The sequence below is a fragment of the Leguminivora glycinivorella genome, chromosome 5, assembly GCF_023078275.1.
Source record: "Leguminivora glycinivorella isolate SPB_JAAS2020 chromosome 5, LegGlyc_1.1, whole genome shotgun sequence".
NCBI lineage: Eukaryota > Metazoa > Arthropoda > Insecta > Lepidoptera > Tortricidae > Leguminivora > Leguminivora glycinivorella.
The window spans coordinates 15,097,983-15,120,379 of record NC_062975.1 but is presented as its reverse complement, the minus strand read 5'-3'; the positions used below and the strand labels follow the sequence as shown (position 1 = coordinate 15,120,379).

General features: G+C 36.3%; 1 protein-coding gene across 4 annotated transcripts in view; it reads left to right on the top strand.

The window, feature by feature from the left end:
* The window catches only part of LOC125226170 (polypyrimidine tract-binding protein 1), a 681,511-nt gene that overhangs the window by 310,740 nt on the left and 348,374 nt on the right, over nt 1-22,397 (top strand). The window contains exon 2 of one of the 4 annotated variants that reach the window (XM_048130083.1): nt 8,190-8,309. The exons of the other annotated variants lie outside the window; for them this stretch is intronic. Within the exon in view, the coding sequence (XP_047986040.1) occupies nt 8,301-8,309 (9 nt within the window). The 5' untranslated portion in view covers nt 8,190-8,300. The remainder of the gene's footprint in view (nt 1-8,189; nt 8,310-22,397) is intronic. 4 annotated transcript variants of the gene reach the window in all.

Here is a 22,397-nt window from a genome sequence, read left to right as displayed (position 1 = left end):
TGATGAAACCTAATAAAAAAATAAAGGCGGTGATCGTTTACCATCAGGCGATGGGCTGCTCATTTGCCTCCTATTTCATGAAAAAACTAAGAAAGCCCAGTTAAAATACGGCGATCATTATGACTGCGATCCGTCTGTGTCATGCTGCCGCGCGAATTTGAGTTCCCGCGTGCGACAAGCGAACATCGCCGCGCGGGCGGGGCTGCCCGGACGCCGCGCACCTCACCCCCTTAGATTGGTTAGTTTGACAGATCATCTCGCCTTAAAAGGGGTTTTTCATATCGAAATTCTATGATAATATATTAAAAAAAAAGAAACACAGATCATTGCTTGTGTATTTATTTTATTTATATTTTTAATTAGGGTTCCGTAGTCAACTAGGAACCCTTATAGTTTCACCATGTCTGTCTGTCCGTCCGTCCGTCCGTCCGTCCGTCGTCCGTCCGTCCGTCCGTCCGTCCGTCCGTCCGTCCGTCCGTCCATCCGTCCGTCCGTCCGTCCGTCCGCGGATAATCTCAGTAACCGTAAGCACTAGAAAGCTGAAATTTTGTACCAATATGTATATCAATCACGCCAACAAAGTGCAAAAATAAAAAATGGAAAAAAATGTTTTATTAGGGTACCCCCCCTACATGTAAAGTGGGGGCTGATATTTTTTTACATTCCAACCCCAACGTGTGATATATTGTTGGATAGGTATTTAAAAATGAATAAGGGTTTACTAAGATCGTTTTTTGATAATATTAATATTTTCGAAAATAATCGCTTCTAAAGGAAAAAAAAAGTGCGTCCCCCCCCTCTAACTTTTGAACCATATGATTAAAAAATATGAAAAAAATCACAAAAGTAGAACTTTATAAAGACTTTCTAGGAAAATTGTTTTGAACTTGATAGGTTCAGTAGCTTTTGAAAAAAATACGAAAAACTACGGAACCCTACACTGAGCGTGGCCCGACACGCTCTTGGCCGGTTTTTTTTAACTAAATCTTACGGACCAATTCAACAAAACAGTAAACAACCAAAATATATAATACAGGTATTATGTAATTTGACATTTCAAATAGATTTTAGTAATAGTTAGTCAGTAAATATAAACTACTTGTTCAATTATTCACCCCATCAATGATTGCAGGGGCTAAAGAAACCATCCTGTATATATATCACACTTCATATCAATTTAAACAAAAACTCATATAAAATCCTCATATCCACAAGTGAGTTAAAAGAGCCATCGCCATCAATTGTCACCGGTAATAAGAAAGTTATCGGGAGGCCTTATTGGAAAACTTCAGGCTCGTTAAGGTGGCACATGAAAAAATAAAGTTGTCCTACGTGCCACAAATAAGACTTAACGACAGTACGGGCTGGGATTACAGTTAGGTGATACCGTGGACATATATGTTTATAGACCACGCAAGATGTGGCATAATTGTGCCACAATTTTTTTACTAGCACTTTACTATAAATAAGCAATTACGAGAGCGGTTAATTCATTCAATAATATCACACATATACATATATGAATAAAACATCCTAATGCAAAAAAGTAAAAAAAAAGCCCTACGTGGCACAAATAAGACTTAACGACAGTACGGGCTGAGATTACAATTAGGTGATACCGTGGACATATACGTATATAGACTACGTAGACGGTCTACTAATCATGTTGTTTTTAGGGTTCCGTAGTCAACTAGGAACCCTTATAGTTTCACCATGTCTGTCTGTCCGTCCGTCCGTCCGTCCGTCCGCGGATAATCTCAGTAACCGTAAGCACTAGAAAGCTGAAATTTGGTACCAATATGTATATCAATCACGCCAACAAAGTGCAAAAATAAAAAATGGAAAAAAATGCTTTATTAGGGTATCCCCCCTACATGTAAAGTGGGGGCTGATATATTTTTTCATTCCAACCCCAACGTGTGATATATTGTTGGATAGGTATTTAAAAATGAGTAAGGGTTTACTAAGTTCGTTTTTTGATAATATTAATATTTTCGGAAATAATCGCTCTTAAAGGAAAAAAAAGTGCGTCCCCCCCCCTCTAACTTTTGAACCATTTATTTAAAAAATATGAAAAAAATCACAAAAGTAGAACTTTATAAAGACTTTCTAGGAAAATTGTTTTGAACTTGATAGGTTCAGTAGTTTTTGAGAAAAATACGGAAAACTACGGAACCCTACACTGAGCGTGGCCCGACACGCTCTTGGCCGGTTTTTTTGTACAAATGTACACTAAATAAGAAATGCAAGCATTGACTAATGCGGTTAATTTAATCAATAATATTGCAAATATATGTGAAGAAAACACCTAATTACAAATGATATAAAATATAAAATTTAAAGTTGTCCTACGTGGTACAAATAAGACTTAACGACAGTACGGACTGGAATTACAGTTAGGTGATACCGTGGACATATATGTTTATAGGCCACGCAAGATGTGGCATAACTGTGGCTCATTTTTTTTACTAGCACTTTAATTCATTCACTAGGTACTACAACTACTACATAAATTAATTCAATAATATCACACATATACATTTATGAATGCCAGTGTGGTCACCCAGATCAGACAGTGCACCATATAGTCTTCGAGTACCCCATCACCAAGTTTATCGGAAAAGGGGCTAATCTTAAGACACTTTCGACAAATGCAGATGATTATCTTAAATCTAGTATTTTTAAAATTTAAATAGAGTACAATCTGTAAGCCATACGATAAATAAATGTGAATAAAACATCCCATTGCAAATGAAAGTAAAAAAAATAAAGCTGCCCTACGTGGCACTAATAAGACTTAACGACAGTATGGGCTGGGATTGTGGCACAAAAATACTTTGGCGAGAGTGATACAAAAGCATTTATTTTTATGTTTATGAAATAGGCAGCAAACGAGCAGACGAGCCGCCTGATGGGAAGCAGTCATCGCCACCCATGGACATAAGCCACATCAGGGAAGCCACTTATGCGTCGTCGATCTTTGAGAACCCTATACCTGCTTCTTGAAGAACCCCATATCATAGCGCAAGGGAAACACCTCAGAAGGTAGCTCATTCCACAACTTGCACGTTCTGGGCAAAAACGAGCGAGAGGCCAGTTTGTTCTTTGTTTGCCTCGTGTCGAGGATGAACTTTACTAGGACTTTACAATAAATACGCTTTAACTAGAGCGGTTATTAATCAATCCTACAAAATCGCAAAAATATGTATGAATAAAAACGCTCAAATAAGACTTAACGACAGTACGGACTGGGATTACAGTTAGGTTATACCGTAGACATATATGTATATGGACCACGCAAGCATAAATACTCGTAATAATATTATTTTTACTAGTGTTTTATGAAATAAGCATTGACTAGGAGCTGATAACTCGTTTAACGGTCATTTATTTAAAATATAAAAGTCCCATGCTTCTTCGTTTCTATCATAAAAAAAAAAGAATTCTAAAATATCATGTATTAAGTATATGGTTGTAATGTATGGCGCAGTATACATACAGGATGTTGATTTAGTCACCTTTAATTACATTATTTATTAATTTTTATTAAGCAGAAACGTCTGCTAACGATTCTAAACATTTTCCATAAAAATAAAAAATCGAAGCGTAAATTTTTCCATTTCTTCCTTTAATATAAAAATGTTTACATTATTTATGTTGTGAATAGGTCTTCTTACCTAGTAACTTCTGCTAAAACCGATAAAAACCATATAAGGGGTTAAAAAGTCCTCAAAAACCATGCATACTTAAAAACCCCATTGTTTTAATCAAACAAAACTAAGCTGTCAGTGTCCACATTAATAACAAAAGAACGGCGTACCGTACCGGAAACGGTGGGCGGCAAGACTTCCGGATCCGGCAGGAGTCGGCGCGAGCGGTTTCCGCCCGCCGATCCCCGCCGATTAAGTAAACTGTTCGACGCCGATCTGGTTAAGCCTTCTTTGAATTCTCTGGGATAGTTTTACAACTCTTTAACTGTTGACTTACTAGTTTGTTTTAAAAATAGGAAGTATCACGGCAAGAATGAATCAGAATCATAAATATGCTTTATTCAAATAGGCCTAATAACAGTAGTTTACTAGATCTATGTACTTGAATAAAGCATAGTCTTTCCTTAAAAAATATTGGGAAACAGCCGATGTTTAATAAATATTTTTAATAGACAAATGTTATTATACAGTAAAAGATATTTTTAACGAAATGAAATAAAATGAAATATTTAGTTAACATAACGATTTACAGACAATTAGTTATATGGTCCCACAAAGCCTGCGGCGAAGCCTGTCCCGTGGAAACCAAGCAATTACTGATTAACAGGCCAGGCTTAGGTTTGAAACTATGCAAACAAAAGTACTTATTCTAATTAATTTTAAGACTATTCTAGTTAATATTAAATAAGTATTAAACTGAGAATACATTGCAGTACCTATGTAACTACGCGTTAAACATGATTATATAAGTAAAAGTATGAAGTGCATGTTAATTTTAAGTATAATTATATTGCTGCGCCCTTGCAGAGCGTTACATGTAAACCCACCTTTTGTAAGTTCCATCTAATATTAATTATGCAATGTGATATGAAATAAGTTTAATAGGCATGTACTTTACGTACCATCAATATTTTTTTAGCATAATATATTTTTTTACAAAAGGATAGGGACACATTACATTATGTATCACGCAACGAGACAAACTATTATCAAGGACTATGTCAGGTACAGGAAAGACTTGGTAGGGCAACGCTGTCGTTTAGGCCGAAGAGGTTTTAGAAGGAGTTAAAATTTCGCGTACCCCGGATACACACGCTTGAATCACCACCACCAACAATAAGATTATTAGCTCACCACCTTAGCTTATAAGTACGTACTATCAGCTGCAAAAGTGCATGGAGAAATTATGAATGAATTCATTGATAAATTCGCCATGTTTACAGAGGCTAGAAAGATTCTTTGTACCGGACCTAAAAAAAATAACCCTCAGACCGCGAGTGCGGCCTTTGCTGGCGATGCCAATGGCACGCACGGTGGCGTATAGAAACTCGCCGATTCCTCGTGCCTTAGCACTGCTGAATGCGCTCCTGGTGTCAACACCTGAGTGTGACCTACTTGCGTGGCGATGGAAGGATGTGTGTAAGGTATGCCTGAGATTTTGTGAGGTGATGGATAAGAGAGAGTCTAGTGTTTTTAAAGTGTTTTAATTTTATTTTTAGTTTTACGTACTTATAGTATGTCATTTTATCGTTTAACAGTGTATTAGTCCTAACTGTAATGCTGTGCAAATATTAAATAAAGAAATGAAATGAAATGAAATTAAATGTTCCTTTGCAGCTGATAGTACATACTTCTGTGCAGGACGGTCACTTTTCTTTATAACCGTCTGTACTTTATTTTTGCTAATAAAAAAAAATATTAAAAAACATCGTATTTTTGTGCAGCAACCACTAAAAACTAAAGCAAGTTATTTAGCTTCCGAAAAACCACCAAAACAGGTAAAGTAAACGAAACATTCAGTTTTAAGCTAATATACAGCGCTTGAAAACTTAAAAAGCTCACGAGAGAAATTTTAGTCTATGAATAATTCATCTGTGCTATGTAAAGAACACAATGTATGGAGTCAACAAACGTCCACACTTCCCTAAATTCGTTGCTATTAAAATTTCAAAACTTGAAACAATTAGGGTCGAGTACAACAGAGTTAAATTAGTTTCATGAAAATAGTTTGACGACCGGTCTGGCCTAGCGTGTAGTGACCCTGCCTGCTAAGCCGCGGTCCCGGGTTCGAATCCCGGTAAGGGCATTTATTTGTGTGATGAGCATATTTGTTCGTGAGTCATGGATGTTTTCTATGTATATAAGTATTTGTATATTATATATATATATATATATATATATATATATATATATATATATATATATATATATATATATATATATATATATATATATATATATATATATATATCGTTGTCTGAGTACCCACAACACAGCCTTCTTGAGCTTACCGTGGGACTCGGTCAATCTGTGTAAGAACGTCCTATATTATATATTTTTTTCATGCTACGAGTTTTTGAGGAACGATTTTACTCGATATCCTAAACGTCATGGAAAATGTATTTTCTGTCCTTCGGCCGGAAAACGTCAAATATAGACCGCTGCGCTAAACGAAGTTACCGCTCCGCTTTCGTCGAACAGAAAGGTAGTGTAATATTTATTAATTTAATGGATAATACATACATATATATGTACATGCAATCACGCCTGTATGCCATAAAGGGGTAGGCAGAGCACATGAAACTACTCAAGTTTCAGTGCCACTCATGGCAAAAAAAGAGGTTGAAAGAAACAATAATGGATAATACTCGTATAAAATAAAAAAAATATGAAACCCTACATAAATCTATTATACTGGAATATATTAATAGCCTTAAAATTTGTTTGACATGCAGTATTTCATTATAAATTTATAACATTCATTCATTTCATTGGAATGTGAATATACAAAAATATACGTTTAATTTTACTGCGATATTTGTCCAAAAACATAATTAAATGTACGCAATCATCAAAGTAATACTTACATTGAATTTTGTAGTTTCAATTTAATTTAACTTTATGAATGTACGCACTTCTACATTTTAACGTAGATTTTTTACGTAAAAAATAAAAATAGGTTTTATAAATTGTATTGTATTGAAAGTGAAAAAAAAATCTTTGGTTAGTTAATTCATAGTCATGTTGTTTAAACCAACGGATCCGATCTACGAGTATCTACTTTTTTAAGGTTCCGTATTTACTTATACGCTTTATTCCGCCCCACAGCATCACTACCATAAAAATATATGAATTATCAAAAAATGCATAAAAGGGTAGTTAGACCTAAATAAATTTCCCTGTATTAGTCTCATTTTAAATTCTATCCAGATTCCAATCTGCAACTTTGTCAGTAACATCATTTTATCGTCTCAAACGCCTAACTTCTTTACAGCAGTACCCGATCAAACATCGAGGTAAACTAATTTCGCGCGCAAACTCGAAACCCCGTTTAAAACGAAAAAATGAAAAAAACTGCCAATATCCACATCGAGCCAACTAAACTGGTTACCGATTACACTGTCGATTTAACCCGGTAGACTAGGAGCGGGCTCCGGTATATGCCAAAATAATAGGAAAATAAGATAAGAGAAAAAACCCGAAGGAATAACCTTCTAAATCTCGGCGTACTAAATTATACTAGAGTTTTGTCATAGATATAACAAGGTTCCAAATTCATAATCGGCAAAATTGGCCTGGGTCTTAAGAGGATGAAACTATGAGTAACTGTCGCACTAACCGAAGACAATATGTTGTGTCGATTAAATTTAACATAAATTAAAAAAAAATTAAGCGAAAAATATGAATGCTGGTTTTTGATACCCTGAATCGTAACTCTCACGTGCAGTGCACTGCACTGCACGTGCACTACTTGCATGCATGAACAAAATGAGTGCCGGGAACCCTCTTATAGAAGGGTATTTGTTCATAATAGTTAAGTTAAACTCATCATAGTAGGAAAACGCGAAAACCAACTACGTGCGTAGCACATCATGTATCGTCATTATTACGTGCGATTTTTCGGGGCTAGCTCTCAGTGTTCTAGTCCGCTTATGTAAGTTGAGAGATATGCGATTCTGCATATCGGCGTTTTGCATTTTCCTTTACATGGTAGCTAGTTGGTTCATTAGGAGCTTCCAAAGCATTTTCCGTGTAGTTTATGATGTAATGATGGGAAATAGACTTTAGCAAAATTTCTGAGAAGGTGATTAAAAATAATAGAGTTTACTTATATATATATTTATGTATTTTAGTAAAAATAACTGAAACATATTCACGACCAAAATTAACAATTTGGGCTTCTCACAGAACTTTGGAGTCAGGCACTGTTTGCACACTAAAATTAAATTCATCTACTTTAGGAGATATTAGCCTAGTTTTTCTTTCAGTCTATAAATAATAATAAAATGTATATTTAATACCAAAATTAAAATTTTGGGGTTCTGGTAGAACGTTCTAACGTAGAAGTTTTTGTACACTACAATTAAAAGTGGCATATAAATTGCTCTGTCATAGTTATTTGTTAAATTAATAAGAATAGATTTTTTTACTTCAGTTCCTTCATCAACTGAAACATTAACGTATAAACTTGATTTTCAGGACCCGCTTTCTTCCTGAACTCCACTAGAAGAAAGAACTAAATACTAGCGTTACAAATACAAAAAATCGGTGTCAAACGGACCTATAGCTGCCGCTACCGCATTTCGTGAGATGGTCAAGGTAATACAAAGTCATGTATGGTCACCCTATCCAAGGCAAAGATCATTGATAGTACAAAATGAAAAAAAAAAAAAAAAAAAAAGCTGGGGGCCTCCTATGTCTCAAGTTATGAAAATCGACGGTAGGTATTTACGTAACCCAAGAGAAATACATACTTAAATATATTATAGTTTTTCGGAGTATATTAAATTTTTGTATTTATGTCCGCAATGATGTATTTTTCAAGCTGCTTAAATATCCGATTAACGATATATAATATGTAGTGCATGCTAATGTCATGCATGGCAGCGTATTATGTGGTAACTCTGGTTATCAAAACCCAATTACGGGCAATATTTAAAACAAACCGATTAAAGAAACGTATTGTTTATTCAGATGACAGTACATGGTGTAATGCTCATTGCAATAAAAATCATGCTATGACTAAAATAAAAAAAAATGCCTCCAAAGTCAGTAGCGCTGTAAAAAAAATTCTGCTGTTAATCGCGAGAATATTATTTTTTATTATTTTCTACTATCAATAATTCTTTGTTAAAGCTAACCATCCGTGTTTTGGGGTTTCACTTTTTGTAAATAAACTCACTTACCACTCACTCGGTGTCTGTTTGTCACTTTGTATAAGTAGTAAAATCTAATTGGCTGTTCTATCTGTGCTCATACCTACTGTAAGTTCTCTGTTTTCCGTGTTTATAAATAGCGCCCCATGGCGACCTTTAAGATATAAATATCATGTTATTTATACCTTTAGACAGACAAAAATATAAATCACAAAATACGAAGGCTGGAATTCAGTGATGTTCGATTTCAACTAGCGCCTTGTTTAATGACATGTACCTACTGTTTATTATAATTAAAAATAATTTAAAAGACTTTAAAATTTTGTACGATTGTTATAACTTTGTGGTATTACTATGAAACTTTAATTAGCATTCATAGTCAACACATATTTTGTCACGCAATATTGTAATTTAATGAGTTCCTGGTAGCAATCGGGTTAGACATCGCCATCACATATATTTATTCCTAAATTTCGTTTATTTTCAATGTAGGGAAATTATAAACCGATACCTGTTCGTCCGTAATACGTTTTTTTATATGAGCAGTTTTAACATAATAAACAAGTTATGAAATAATATTGCAGTTAAAACGTATTTTACACAACTAATGTCCATTCAATATACGTTGGTATGTTTATAGGAATTGAAATTGAAATTATTAATAAGAATACGTTGAATGGCATTTAATTACTTACTACTTACTGCGATGGCTCAGCGACCCGAAGTGGATCTTGGCCTCCGACACTAGATTCCGCCATTCGCTCCTATCCTGTGCAATCTGATGCCACTCAGTCACTTGAAGGTCACGCAGGTCTTTCTGGACCTCGTCGATCCATCGGTACCTGGGCCTTCCGACCGGCCGTTTTAATTACAAAAGTATAATTTGTATATCATTTATTTAATTATAATTTAAAACGAGCCTTCAAACTGATACATTTAGTCCATTTAGGTAACTACGTTATTTTAAATTTCAGAATGTTTTGATATAATTTTTCAATCAAAATCTGTAATTGCAATTATCACCTGTTTTTACAATAACACGCTAAAATAATATAACCCAGCTATCAAGTTAGATACGATCGTTTCGATTCCTATCACTCTTTTCGCGGGACAGAGTCAGACTGCGTTTCGATAGGCATCTATCGTCAACGATTGTCATTTCGGCTAAGCAGCTGATCGAAAAAGAAGAATCTTGGAATGCATGGGGCCCTAATCCATTTGTGTGACTTTTTATTTCTACACAGACGCTTAGGCGCAAATTCCATCTTGTATTCCAAGCCTTAAAGTCCGAAAACCCCATACCTATTATCATATCAAAAGTAGAAGTTGCGTGCCGCATATGCTTCAAGCACCAGTTTATTTGTTTCAGAGTGTTCGCACCTGCACCTTTTAAGTGTTTTAATATTTGTTGTTGTGCCTTTCTTTTTACTTAAATTTTACGGATGCGACAGAGCAGTGACATCAAGCCGTTATTAGAATGAGAGAAATGATATTATATCAGATAGCTGTTATTTGCGCGGCCTTTTTAAAGAGCTTACGGCCTTGCTCCCTGATGGTTTATCTATAATTCGAACACATAAAAACCTCACTATAAATCTCTTGCCTAGAATTTAAATGTTGGTCTTCCGGCGCCACTGACGTTTTCCTCTTTTGAACGGACAAGTCCGAGCGAAATGAACGCACGAATAGCACTTAACGGATAAACGCAATACATTACTAACATTCAATATCGTTTTGTCTTTTATAAATTGGCTTGTATGATACGTAAGTAATGTGATTTTACCTACTAATTTAGAATCTAAACAGTTTCACAGGCACAGCTGTCTGACGGTAAAAATCACGATTGGTATCTGGTACTACTAACTTACCCCTTTAAGAGTCACGGAACTCCGAAAAAGGGCTGCGCCTATACAATCGCATTTACTCTATTATTATAAAACGACAGCTACTTGTGGATGATCAAGCTTTAGTTTACTTTCATTTGTTCCTAACACATTGTGACTATACAGGTTGATTCACGAGACCTGAGAGACTAGGCTTGCACGATGAGTAAGTTACATGCAAAATTGATGAATGGATCACACTGTATTTATTATATACTTAATTAATTCAATCATTTAAATTAGTAGAGGGATTGAAACTATTGCTATGCTGTTATTAAGGTTTAATTATAATAATTAACATTATTCACAACATAGTGTATACACAAAATATTTGACTAATAACAATGAACTAGATAGCTTCAAATGCTTTAAACGCTCTTTTGAGCATGAAATTAATTGCTGAAATGTTATTCGGATCGCATTTCGAACGAGAGCTAGTTTTTCACTCAGAAAGCATCATGATCATCATATTCATTAGCCGAAACGGTCTCGGTCAGGACAAATATTAAAATAGAAATGGAAGGCTAGAACCGGTATAAGGTAAATCATCCTTTACCCCTAAAATAGAAAAAAAAGTCGTTCTAGCCTCGGTTGCTACATCTAATAGAGAAACAAAATCTGTGTCTATAAAAATCCAAAAAGAAGGTGTAAATAATCTGCATTTAGTATTAGTGCACTTATATACTCTGCCAAGTATAATTACGGTTCCTTAACCCTAAGGGTTAAATATCTCCATGGATACATACATTTTTGATACTACACTGTATAACGCACTGTAGGGTAAACTCGCCTCATTCGGTGACATGCCTAATTCGGTGATACAAGCTTTGAAGCACTATTCCGAAAGACGATTTTTGTTGTTTCACCGAATTAGGCGTGTCACCGAATGAGGCGAGTTTACCCTAGGTTAGTGTTGGACACCTTCATCTTATTTTTCTATGACTTGTTCTGTGTACCCTTGACGTGTAGCGGACGCTCTAAGGCTCGTACCCGCTATTATGCTCAACAAATCAGAATCACCTCCTGCTCCATGCACGGGATAGGTCTTTTAATATTCAATATTGAATGGTAATTTCGCGGTAATATTTTAATCCTCTTCATTTTATTGCCATGTAAGCTCATTATATACGCGAGTGGTCGAATTTAATACTTCCTCTGTATTAATTGTAATATATTTACTTTTACATATTGTAAGTACAATATTCATATTGCGGTCGGCGCTGGTAATATCCGTTTGTGGTCGTAATATCATTTACAGGCGGTCGTTTTCATTGGCAGCTCGTTAGATGTAAAAAGGCATATTTAATTAGGTTTTAACATAATTGGTGTACGTGTAAATAGGGACAAAAAATCTGTAACTACTTTGACTTTCAAGCAATAAATAATTTCTGTAGTTTGTTTTTTTACCGGCGGCGCGATTTTATTGACGTTTTTGTTTGAAGCAGCGTCACTTTTGACATTAGCCGCCTTTACACGGACGCTCTATCGCGCGTGATACAGCAATCGCGTGAAAGAATGCGCGTGTCAAGATAGCGGGAGGGGAAGGGAAAGAACGCGCGATTGCGTCTGCCAGTGCGGGCGCGGGATTGCGTGGTTGAGGTTGTTTTTACACGTACGTTCATTCGCGCGCGCAAGATGGCGGATGGCTCTTTATAAATCGATACTATTAATATCAATAAACAATAATAACGCGGTCTATCCGGCACGATTAGCCTTTACATGCACGCTCTTTCCGTTCTCAAAAACTTCGATGCACAATCACGCGCGAAAGAACGTGAACCTTAAAAACTAACAACAAGCTATCACGCGCGCACAGGCTTAACCGCACGCTATCCTGTACGCTCCCGGAACGCGCGATAAAGCGACTGTGTAAAAGGCGGCTCCGATTCATATCCTACCTAGTGTGCCTAATAAAATATTTAGTAAATTAGAATTTTTGAGGTTTTTTAATTTCGTTAGCAATTACTGTTTTGTTTCTCGATTTTATATATACAGGAGTCTTTGTGCTTATATTTAAAAGCTTATCTTTTTAATTTTACTAAAAAAACGCTAATAAACTTTCAATAGAAAAAAAATAGCGCATATCGTAAATCAGAAATCCCTCTGGCTCAGTTCGCCATTTGGAGCGGCATACAATATGCCCCATACACCGCCCCTATCATCGCAAACGCGTTTCATCCAATTATCCGAAGATAAATCTCACCTGAGCACAGGAAATATTGTACGAAAACCTTCTGTGAAAGTTACATTTTCACGAATCCGGCTTTTCCTTGACTGGCAATAGTTGCGGTTTTGTGGACGATTGAAATCAGCGTTTTATGAATCAATCTAGCTAAAGTAGACATCAACATTATAATCATTGTTTACTCTATTTTTACAATAAGTGGATAAAACGCCTGACTACAATCCAGTCGGTTTAGCACAAGTTTCGTTCTCGCGCGCGAGTCCATACTTGAAATCACGCCAAATGTTATTATCACGTGAGAAGATATCGTCACTACTTTTAAAAAATCTCGTATCTCCCACTGCTCCTCAAAGACAAAACGTAGTAAGTATATATGCATTCCATACATACTTAATACATTTTTCTCTTCATTTACAGAAGAAGATACAAGTTTTGTTTAAAAGTAGTGCCGATATGTAGTGCTAGACCGCCAGAGGGGCGTGTAGATTAGATATTTCACAATCAGTAAAGGCACAGCAACCCAAAATTAGGCTTATCCATTCACAAGCGGAACCCACACAAATCCTATAATCGAACGTGTATTATTTAAAACGTGGAGCCGAAAACCGTTAGCACTCGTAAACCTATTAACTTCCACATTATGGCGGTTCGTCTCGGTTCGGATCGGCAAATTAGATCGGTACTCCAAACGGTCAGAAGACGACACCGGGGCCCTGGAGGTGATGTTCGTCGCTCTTATGACTAAATTTAAAAGTCAAGAAGCAATTTAAGTAAGCGATATTGGTTCTGTATGTTTATTGATGTCTAATAGTTCTTCATATTGTGGCACTAACGTTATACAAACCGTAGCTTCTCGACTTGAAAAGAGGACCCATTTTATATCTACATATATGACTACTGTTTCTAAACAAACTACCTACTAATGTTGAGTCTTCTGGGTCCTCCAACTTTAATAAGATTATGTTAAATATTTGATTTCTAGATATTTTGTTTTCAGTTACATTTCATGTAATAATAATAAGATTCAATTAAAAAGTGGATTTCAAGCTATTTTAATAAGCATTCGAATTCTGAATATGTTATTTATTACTGTAAACATAGTTACCAAAACCGCACTTCATTGTAAAACTGTCAGAACTCTTACCGCCGCGCGAATTTTCCAAATCTCGCACGCACTTCTAACTCTGTAGCCTATTTGTTATATCGACGTCTTTCTATCAACCAACAAAGGTCTGCAGCGGACAGATGAAGCTTAGAGATAAATATTGTACGGAGATTAATAGGGATCCGGTGGCTGCCCGCGGTACCCCAAAAAGGGAAGGAGTTTATTCCCTTTCTTCGCGGATCGGAAGCAGATCTCATTTCCTCTGACAACATCAAAGTGAGATACCAATCGGTTTTATTTGAATCGGCAATATTTTAAACGATGGCGCGGCTAGTTGGATTTTTAACCTTGTGATTTTATTGGGTTAGTGTTACAAATTGAGTTGGCTTAAGATGTTTATACTTCGTATCAAGTTTTAAGTAATGGATAATGTCACTTGAACGATCGAACGAACCGCTCGGTGAAAATAAGTTTTGAGATAATTTACGGTTGTCATTCGCTGGGTGGCATAATCGAATCTTAATGTACACAGCACACATTAATAATGAACGGTAAGAAAGTACTGAACTCATTTTTCAATCGTCGATTGGAATAAGTTAGCGCTACTGGTATAAAAATAGTAACTTTGAACATTCAAGTTTTTAGTAGACATAAATATTATTACTATGTATCAAATAGGTAAATGCCTGTATTTATCCATTCTTCAGTTAAAGTGTACACCTTGAGATGATTAGATTAGTTTCAGATGCAACTGATTGAACTAATTGGAGTGATTATATCGCTCTCAAGCGACTTACGTAATTGGGTATCGGCTTTATGCTTTTCAGTATCTCATGTATACTGTAAACTATAAGTGTTAAGTCTTGAATGGCCGGGGTATGTGTTTTGAGATACTTCATAGTTGGGAACGGGTACGTACGGTTGTACGTACATAGATGTCATAGGTAGATAGTATCTACGAAAATAAACGCAAAAAATTGAACTACCTATACCTTAAATGCTTTGTTAGAGCAGTTTTGCACTATGTCCGATTCGAATCCGATCTGAACCCGCAAAAATAAGATCCGTGGTAGCAGCAGATGTAATAATTTCTAAGGTAATCAATCCGATTTCTATTCGTCATTCTTCGGATCTAGTGTATATCTTATCTTCACCAAAGACATATATAGCTCCGTATAGACAGATAAAGTCTAAGAATAAAAACGTACCTCAGTACCATACAGAAAAGGTATGGTGGCCTAGATGGCATTACACCTTTGGGGTACGCTTAGCTAGATGGCGCTAATATTAATATTTGACATTAAACATATCAAGCTAAGAATATGGGCCAAATTGTCAAAACTGAGGTTTATGTTTTAAGCTTGTGTCGAGAGATGGCAGTCTATGCACTGTGATTACACATTTTACTTTGGCAGTAACTCTCTATAATACTCGATCCTCTTTGTCTTCACGGACTCGAATCGGATGTAGGAAACCAGTGTTAGTAGTCTCGTTTTTGATTACTGGTTTTCTTTCTTTATCCATCAAAACGCCTCTTTGAACTCCAGACAATTAGGGGCAGTTTTGTGAATGAGCAAGTTGAGAAGTCGAGCAGCGAGGCATGGCGCGTTCTGGCTCAGCGCATCCGAGCGTTACCATAAAGTTCTCCACGGAGCCATACATCACTTAGTGACCCGCATCGGAGTCGCGCGTGCGCGCTGTTCTGAGATTATTCACTTTAGTGGATAACTTTTACGGCGGGGTCGGGGGGTATTTGACAGCTGGAATGGCACTTGTTGAGGTAAAAAATATAGTTGAGTGGGTCGAAAATGAGTATCGATTTATCGCGAGTTGCACTTTAAAAATTGTGGAAATTAATAATTTAATTGGACCTCTAAATTAGATTATTAAGGTTGATTTTATCCAATTTAAGAAAATCCATGTATACCGTACCGTTAAAGTCCATGTATTTTATTAATAAACCGACCGTAAGCTACATAATACATACATGAAATATACATAGTGGTACAAGGAGACATGATAATTATGTTTTTTTTTATGGGATAGGAGGCAAACGAGCAGACAGGTCGCCTGATGGTGTCTATGTCTATGTCATCTCACCGTTAAGTTTCCTATATCCGTCAATAACTATTTTCCTATTTTAAAGCGGCTTCTTACCGTGAAGCCGCATATTTGATAACGGTCAGTAAAAAGCGTTTTGTGTAATTGTAAGACACAAGACTTTTGTATTTCTTTTACAATCATCACAACAAACCGGATCGACAGATAGAAACTATTCAATATTCAAATATAGATTACCACAAGGATACTTAAATATTCGTATTCAAATATGACTACTTAGAAAACATAAAAACCGGCCAAGAGCGTGTCGGGCCACGCTCAGTGTAGGGTTCCGTAGTTTTCCGTATTTTTCTCAAAAACTACTGAACCTATCAAGTTCAAAACAATTTTCCTAGAAAGTCTTTATAAAGTTCTACATTTGTGATTTTTTTCATATTTTTTAAACATATTATGGTTCAAAAGTTAGAGGGGGGGGACGCACTTTAAGGAGCGATTATTTCCGAAAATATTAATATTATTAAAAAACGATCTTAGTAAACCCTTATTCATTTTTAAATACCTATCCAACAATATATCACACGTTGGGGTTGGAATGAAAAAAAATATCAGCCCCCACTTTACATGTAGGGGGGGTACCCTAATAAAACATTTTTTTCCATTTTTTATTTTTGCACTTTGTTGGCGTGATTGATATACATATTGGTACCAAATTTCAGCTTTCTAGTGCTAACAGTTACTGAGATTATCCGACGGACGGACGGACGGACGGACGGACAGACAGACATGGCGAAATTATAAGGGTTCCTAGTTGACTACGGAACCCTAAAAATGTGAGACCTTAATTCATACAGTTCATTGCCAAAAAAGAAGTTAATTCAATCTTCAAGTATTCAAATTTTCGAATTCCATTTGGGCCGGGAGGCCGGTGTCGTTGATCAAAGGTGCAAAGATTAGCATAATCAGGGCGGTGTTGGGTCGCCATTTGCGGTGTTGCGTGCTGGACCGAGGTGTTTACTACCCATGCTTACTTCGGTAGCCATTGAAATTTGTTCCTTTTCAAGATTTTTCTCGTAATAAAATTATGATTCTTTCAGAGACTGAAAACCTTTTCTGTGTTAAATAAAAATACGATTACATTTTTTTTCTATAACGTTTAATGATTAGTTAAAATAAGCTAATGAAGATCAAATGATATAGACGTTGTCGTACAGATAAAGAGCCAAATTTATAGCCTGTATTTAATTAATTTACCTATTCATAATTAAGAGCTATATTAGATTTAACCCAAAAAGCGTTAAAAATTAAGAAAAACGTTCAAATTGGAATCTATCAGTTTCCAAAGTAAATGAAACAAATCGTTTTAAAAGGTTAACTTCTTCATTTAATCCTGATCCCGGCCGGAACTTGAAAAGTTGTAACACCGTTAAAGAGTAGCTTACAATTATTTCCGAATGATCTGACCCGGCATTAAGAGGATAGGATCGATCAATTGATTCTCCATACAAATATTCGTTTGCTTCTATGGATGTTTAATAAATAATAAATCAATAGATTGACTGAGTCCTACGGTAAGCTCAAGAAGGCTTGTGTTGTGGGTACTCAGACAACGATATATATAATATACAAATACTTATATACATAGAAAACATCCATGACTCAGGAACAAATATCTGTGCTCATCACACAAATAAATGCCCTTACCGCGATTCGAACCCGGGACCGCGGCTTAGCAGGCAGGGTCACTACCCGCTAGGCCAAACCGGTCGTCTGGTCTTAAATTATGAAAAAAAATTTACAATGACTACGATGGATTTTATAAATATTTGCATACAGGGTCCGTATACCATCACCCAGGCATTTATTAAAACAAATAATAATACAGTAAATTAGCCATCTTTTGCGCATATCAGCAAATCATAGTGATTTAAATTAACTGAAAAAAATTGTTTCCGAAATCCTAACATTAAATCTAACGCGTGCACTTTTTAATTATCATTACTCACATCGCTCATACTTATGAGCTGTTATTGCCCTCACTTGACAAGTGTGTGTACTGTACATTGCTGGCAATAAATTGTTTGTTAACTAGAAAGTTCATAAAGTCAACATTTTTAATTATTAATTAAATTAAGGGCATGGTTAAGTTAAATAACTATGTAAGATTACATTACTTAAAAAAAGTCCACTTCTGGTAACACACTGTATACGGTGCGAGAATTTGTATGCCGTTTAAGTTAGGGACCATCCACAGTCATAAGACGCATGTCTCGGGGCGCGCAACGGACGTCTCCGCCACGCCGCCTGAATGTAATTCAAAAAACGTCTCCTCAGTACGTAAAAAAAAGGACGTAAGACGCGCCCTCAGGCGGCGCGGCGCGCGCCGCGCCTCCTGGGGGCGCGTCTTACGTCCTTCCTATACAAAATGTACTGAGGAGACGTTTTTTGAATTACATTCAGGCGGCGTGGCGCGGATGTCCGTTCCGCACCTCAGGACATGCGTCTCTTAAGTGTGGCCGGTCCCTAAGTGAGAACGCTGCCTTACATTACGGTCTGTTAACGTCTCCTCATTGATCTCATTATATTTGTATAGGTCAAACAAATTTTGGAATCCTTTGAAGCGTTAATTCAATTTTGTATTGTTACCATCAGTCAAGTAAACCTTGGATTATTAAGGCTTGCGATAAAAAGGCGCTGACTTTTAGTTGTGAGTTTAGTTTTGTGACATACCTAAGTGCGCTTTAAATATCGAATAATAAACAATTAAACATCGTTAGATACCAGACGCTCAATGTTCAAATGTATATTCAACTAGCTCTTGCCCGCGGCTTCGATCGCGTTAAAAAGAGACAAAAAGTAGCCTATGTCACTCTCCATCCCTTCAACTATCTACACTTAAATCACAACAATTCATCGCTCCGTTTTGCCGTAAAAGGCGGACAAACAAACAGACACACACACTTTCCCATTTATAATATTAATATGAATTACTGTCACTGAAGTCAATGTAAGTATAAAAAGTAGAAAATGAATTCGGAATAGACTGTGATTAGGATTTAATGTAACTTACACAGAGACATACATACATAAGTATATATTTAAAAACTGTATTAAAATGATAAAAAATAATTCAAGCTACTAATAGTTACAGACATCAAGCAAATCTTGTCACTAAAAGGCGACCAAAAAGAAAAGGCATCTAACATGAGGTAGGTAATAAAAACTCACAATTGACATCTATATACTTTTTCCTCTTGTATACAAATATAGGTAGGTATCTCGTGAAAACTAACATGTCTCAAAAATATTATACGAATTCAAATATCAGGTGAAATTACAAGCATCGTCAAGCTCCCACTACATCAACTTAAGCGGGTGAGGCGGAGATTACTTCCGCATTACTTTCTATATTAAAAATCCGCACAATTTGCTGAACAAGGTAATATCTTTAATACTTCCCTCCGTGGTTATTTAAAAAGGCAAATTTGCTCCAAACATTTAAGACGGAAGGGGACGCCAAAACTGGTTTTTCATACAAGCGCTGTTCTCGTTATCTTCTCTCGAATTATTGGATATATATTATTTAATATACTTATTTTAATCATAGCATTTACGATTGATATTTTAATCCTATAAGATAAGAGCGATAAACTGATAACATCTTTCTTTAAATGCTCCTAACGGTGGATAGACGTTGTAGTGTATAGATGCTTAAGTATATTATGATTCATGTAACTCTCTATATATTCCGTAGGTTAAGGCTCATATTCCAGTATTAAATCATACTTCAAAGAGACAAGTTGTTTCCATCAACCAACCTCCTTACATGGCGATCCTGCCGACGCAGTCCGTTGCGCGCCGCCATGACTATCGCGCGCGAAAGTGTTAACGTCAAATAGAATATTATCATAGTGCAAGGACGAACTACATCATTTTACACATAACGGCGAGATGGGATCTTCGCAAACAAAAGAAGAGGTCGTTATAGCCCAGAATGCTGCCGGGGGCTCCAGCAACAACGCTGAGGTGGTCAAGAGTATAAATACCACAAATTGTCTGCTCGGCGTGGTGGTATGCATTTTTGATATCATTTGCTTGGGTGCTGCATACTACATGTACCGGAAATGCCACAAACGGTGGATCCGCGAGGAGATACGTGGACACGCATTGAGAAGGTCAATTTTTCGCCGAATGCCCAAATCAGAAAACGAAGTTTAATTCAGATTTGAACATTTAGATAGTTTTCATAAAACAATACAGCCAGAATACAGTGCAGTGAAAAGTGTTGTGTTGTGCGCGATATGATCGTCTGTACCGAATGTACTCGTATGTACATACCGCACCGGACTGTGAGTAACATGAGACTTAATTGATTTATAATTAGTGTTGTTTAGGTTAAGGCGAATGATATTATAATTTTAATAATGTTTTAGTATGGCAGAAGAGTTATTAGCTTTAATTGAACAATTAACTGCTATAAGAAAATATTTGATTAAAATCGGTTCTAAGAGAAGGGAAGGACCAGTTAAAAATAAATTAATTGAGGCACAAACTGTACTTTCTGATTATACTAGTTTTTTGGATAGCTTAGAAGAAATAAAAGATAGCATAACGCAAGATGATCTTATAACTATAAAAGAATTGTGTAGTCAATTTGACAAATTGTATGCGGAGATTATAGAATTGTGTAACGAAAATAACGGGTCCAATAATTCAATCGAAATGGAGAAGTTTAACTTAAAAACGGCTTTGAGTCTATTACCAGTTATGAAAGATGATATTAATGAGATACAAAATTTAATTGACGGTATTGAATATTATCAATCGCTTTTGGATAGTGAGTCGAAAACAAAATTGGTAACCTTCGTCTTGAAAAGTAGACTATCGCCTTCAGCTAAACTTAAGTTGCTACCACAGTATAGTAGTGTTGAAGCGTTACTCTCGGACATGAAAAATGAACTTTTACCGAAAAAATCTGTGCCAAGTTTGCAAAAACAACTTTTGAATTTGAAACAAAATGAACTTTCTATTGATGATTATGGTAAACAATTAGCGGAAATGTTTGTCGATCTTACTTTGTGTCAGGCAGGCGACAATGTCGATAACTATAAGGTGCTACGACCCTTAAATGAACGCCAGGCTATTCAGAGCTTTGCGGATGGGCTGCGCAATCGCAGGCTTAGTACTATCATCGCTGCCAGAAATTTTACTACACTAAAAGATGCAGTTCAAGCTGCTATTGATTACGATCGCTCCACACCAAGTGCGAGTACGTCAGGTGAAGGACTGTTGACCATTGCCCGTCATCATAATTATAATCCAAGGTATTTCAGAGGCCCATTATCCTCACACGCTAGAGGACACCGTGGTAGGTCACACTCTGCATCGACCCGCGGCCAACCATCGGGCCGGTACGGGACCAGTAGTCGCCAGCGAGGCATGGAACGAGGCTTCCACCCTGCGGCTACTAGAGGACCAACGAGGCCCTACCACCAGAACAGAGGTAAGTCCCAATTTTATTATAACAAAAATATTAGAAACAATGGGATACCTAACCAACAGCAAGTACATGTCATGACGGACAACAACAGGACTCATAGCGAAAATACATTTTTTCGTGACTAAAGAATACATTTTAATAAATAGTAATAAGAAACAGTTATGTAGAATTATCTATAGGTAATAATAACGATATCTCTACGCAATTTTTAATAGACACGGGCTCTACTATATGCGCTATAAAATATAAGTATATACGTAACCAGAATATTCCAATCCATAACGATAATGTAGTAGTCAGCGGACTAGGTGGCAAAGTCCAACCTATCGGATATGTTTACTTAAACCTTAATTATGGAGAGCATAGCCTTAATCAAAAGTGTTATGTTTTTAATTCCTTGCCATGTACGGCTGGCGGTATCTTAGGACATGACTTTTTTAGAAAGTACACGTCTACTATAGACTACTATAATTACACTTTGACTTTAAGGAACCGCTTAGATTATAAAATAATACTACCGCTATTTATAGAGGATGACAACCGTTTGACGGTACCGGCTAGGTCGGAAACTATACGTTATATACGGACGAATATGGCAGAGGAATGTGTGGTGTGTGCGAACGAGATTCAACCCGGATTGTTTATGGCTAGTGCGTTAGTGAAACCTAACAATGGCAAGATACCTATTCGTTTGCTTAATACCACTGATAATGATTTGACTATTAACCATTTAAATCCAACTATTCACAGGGCAAGTGACTACGATGTGTGTATGTTTGGCGAAACGCACAAAAATGCAG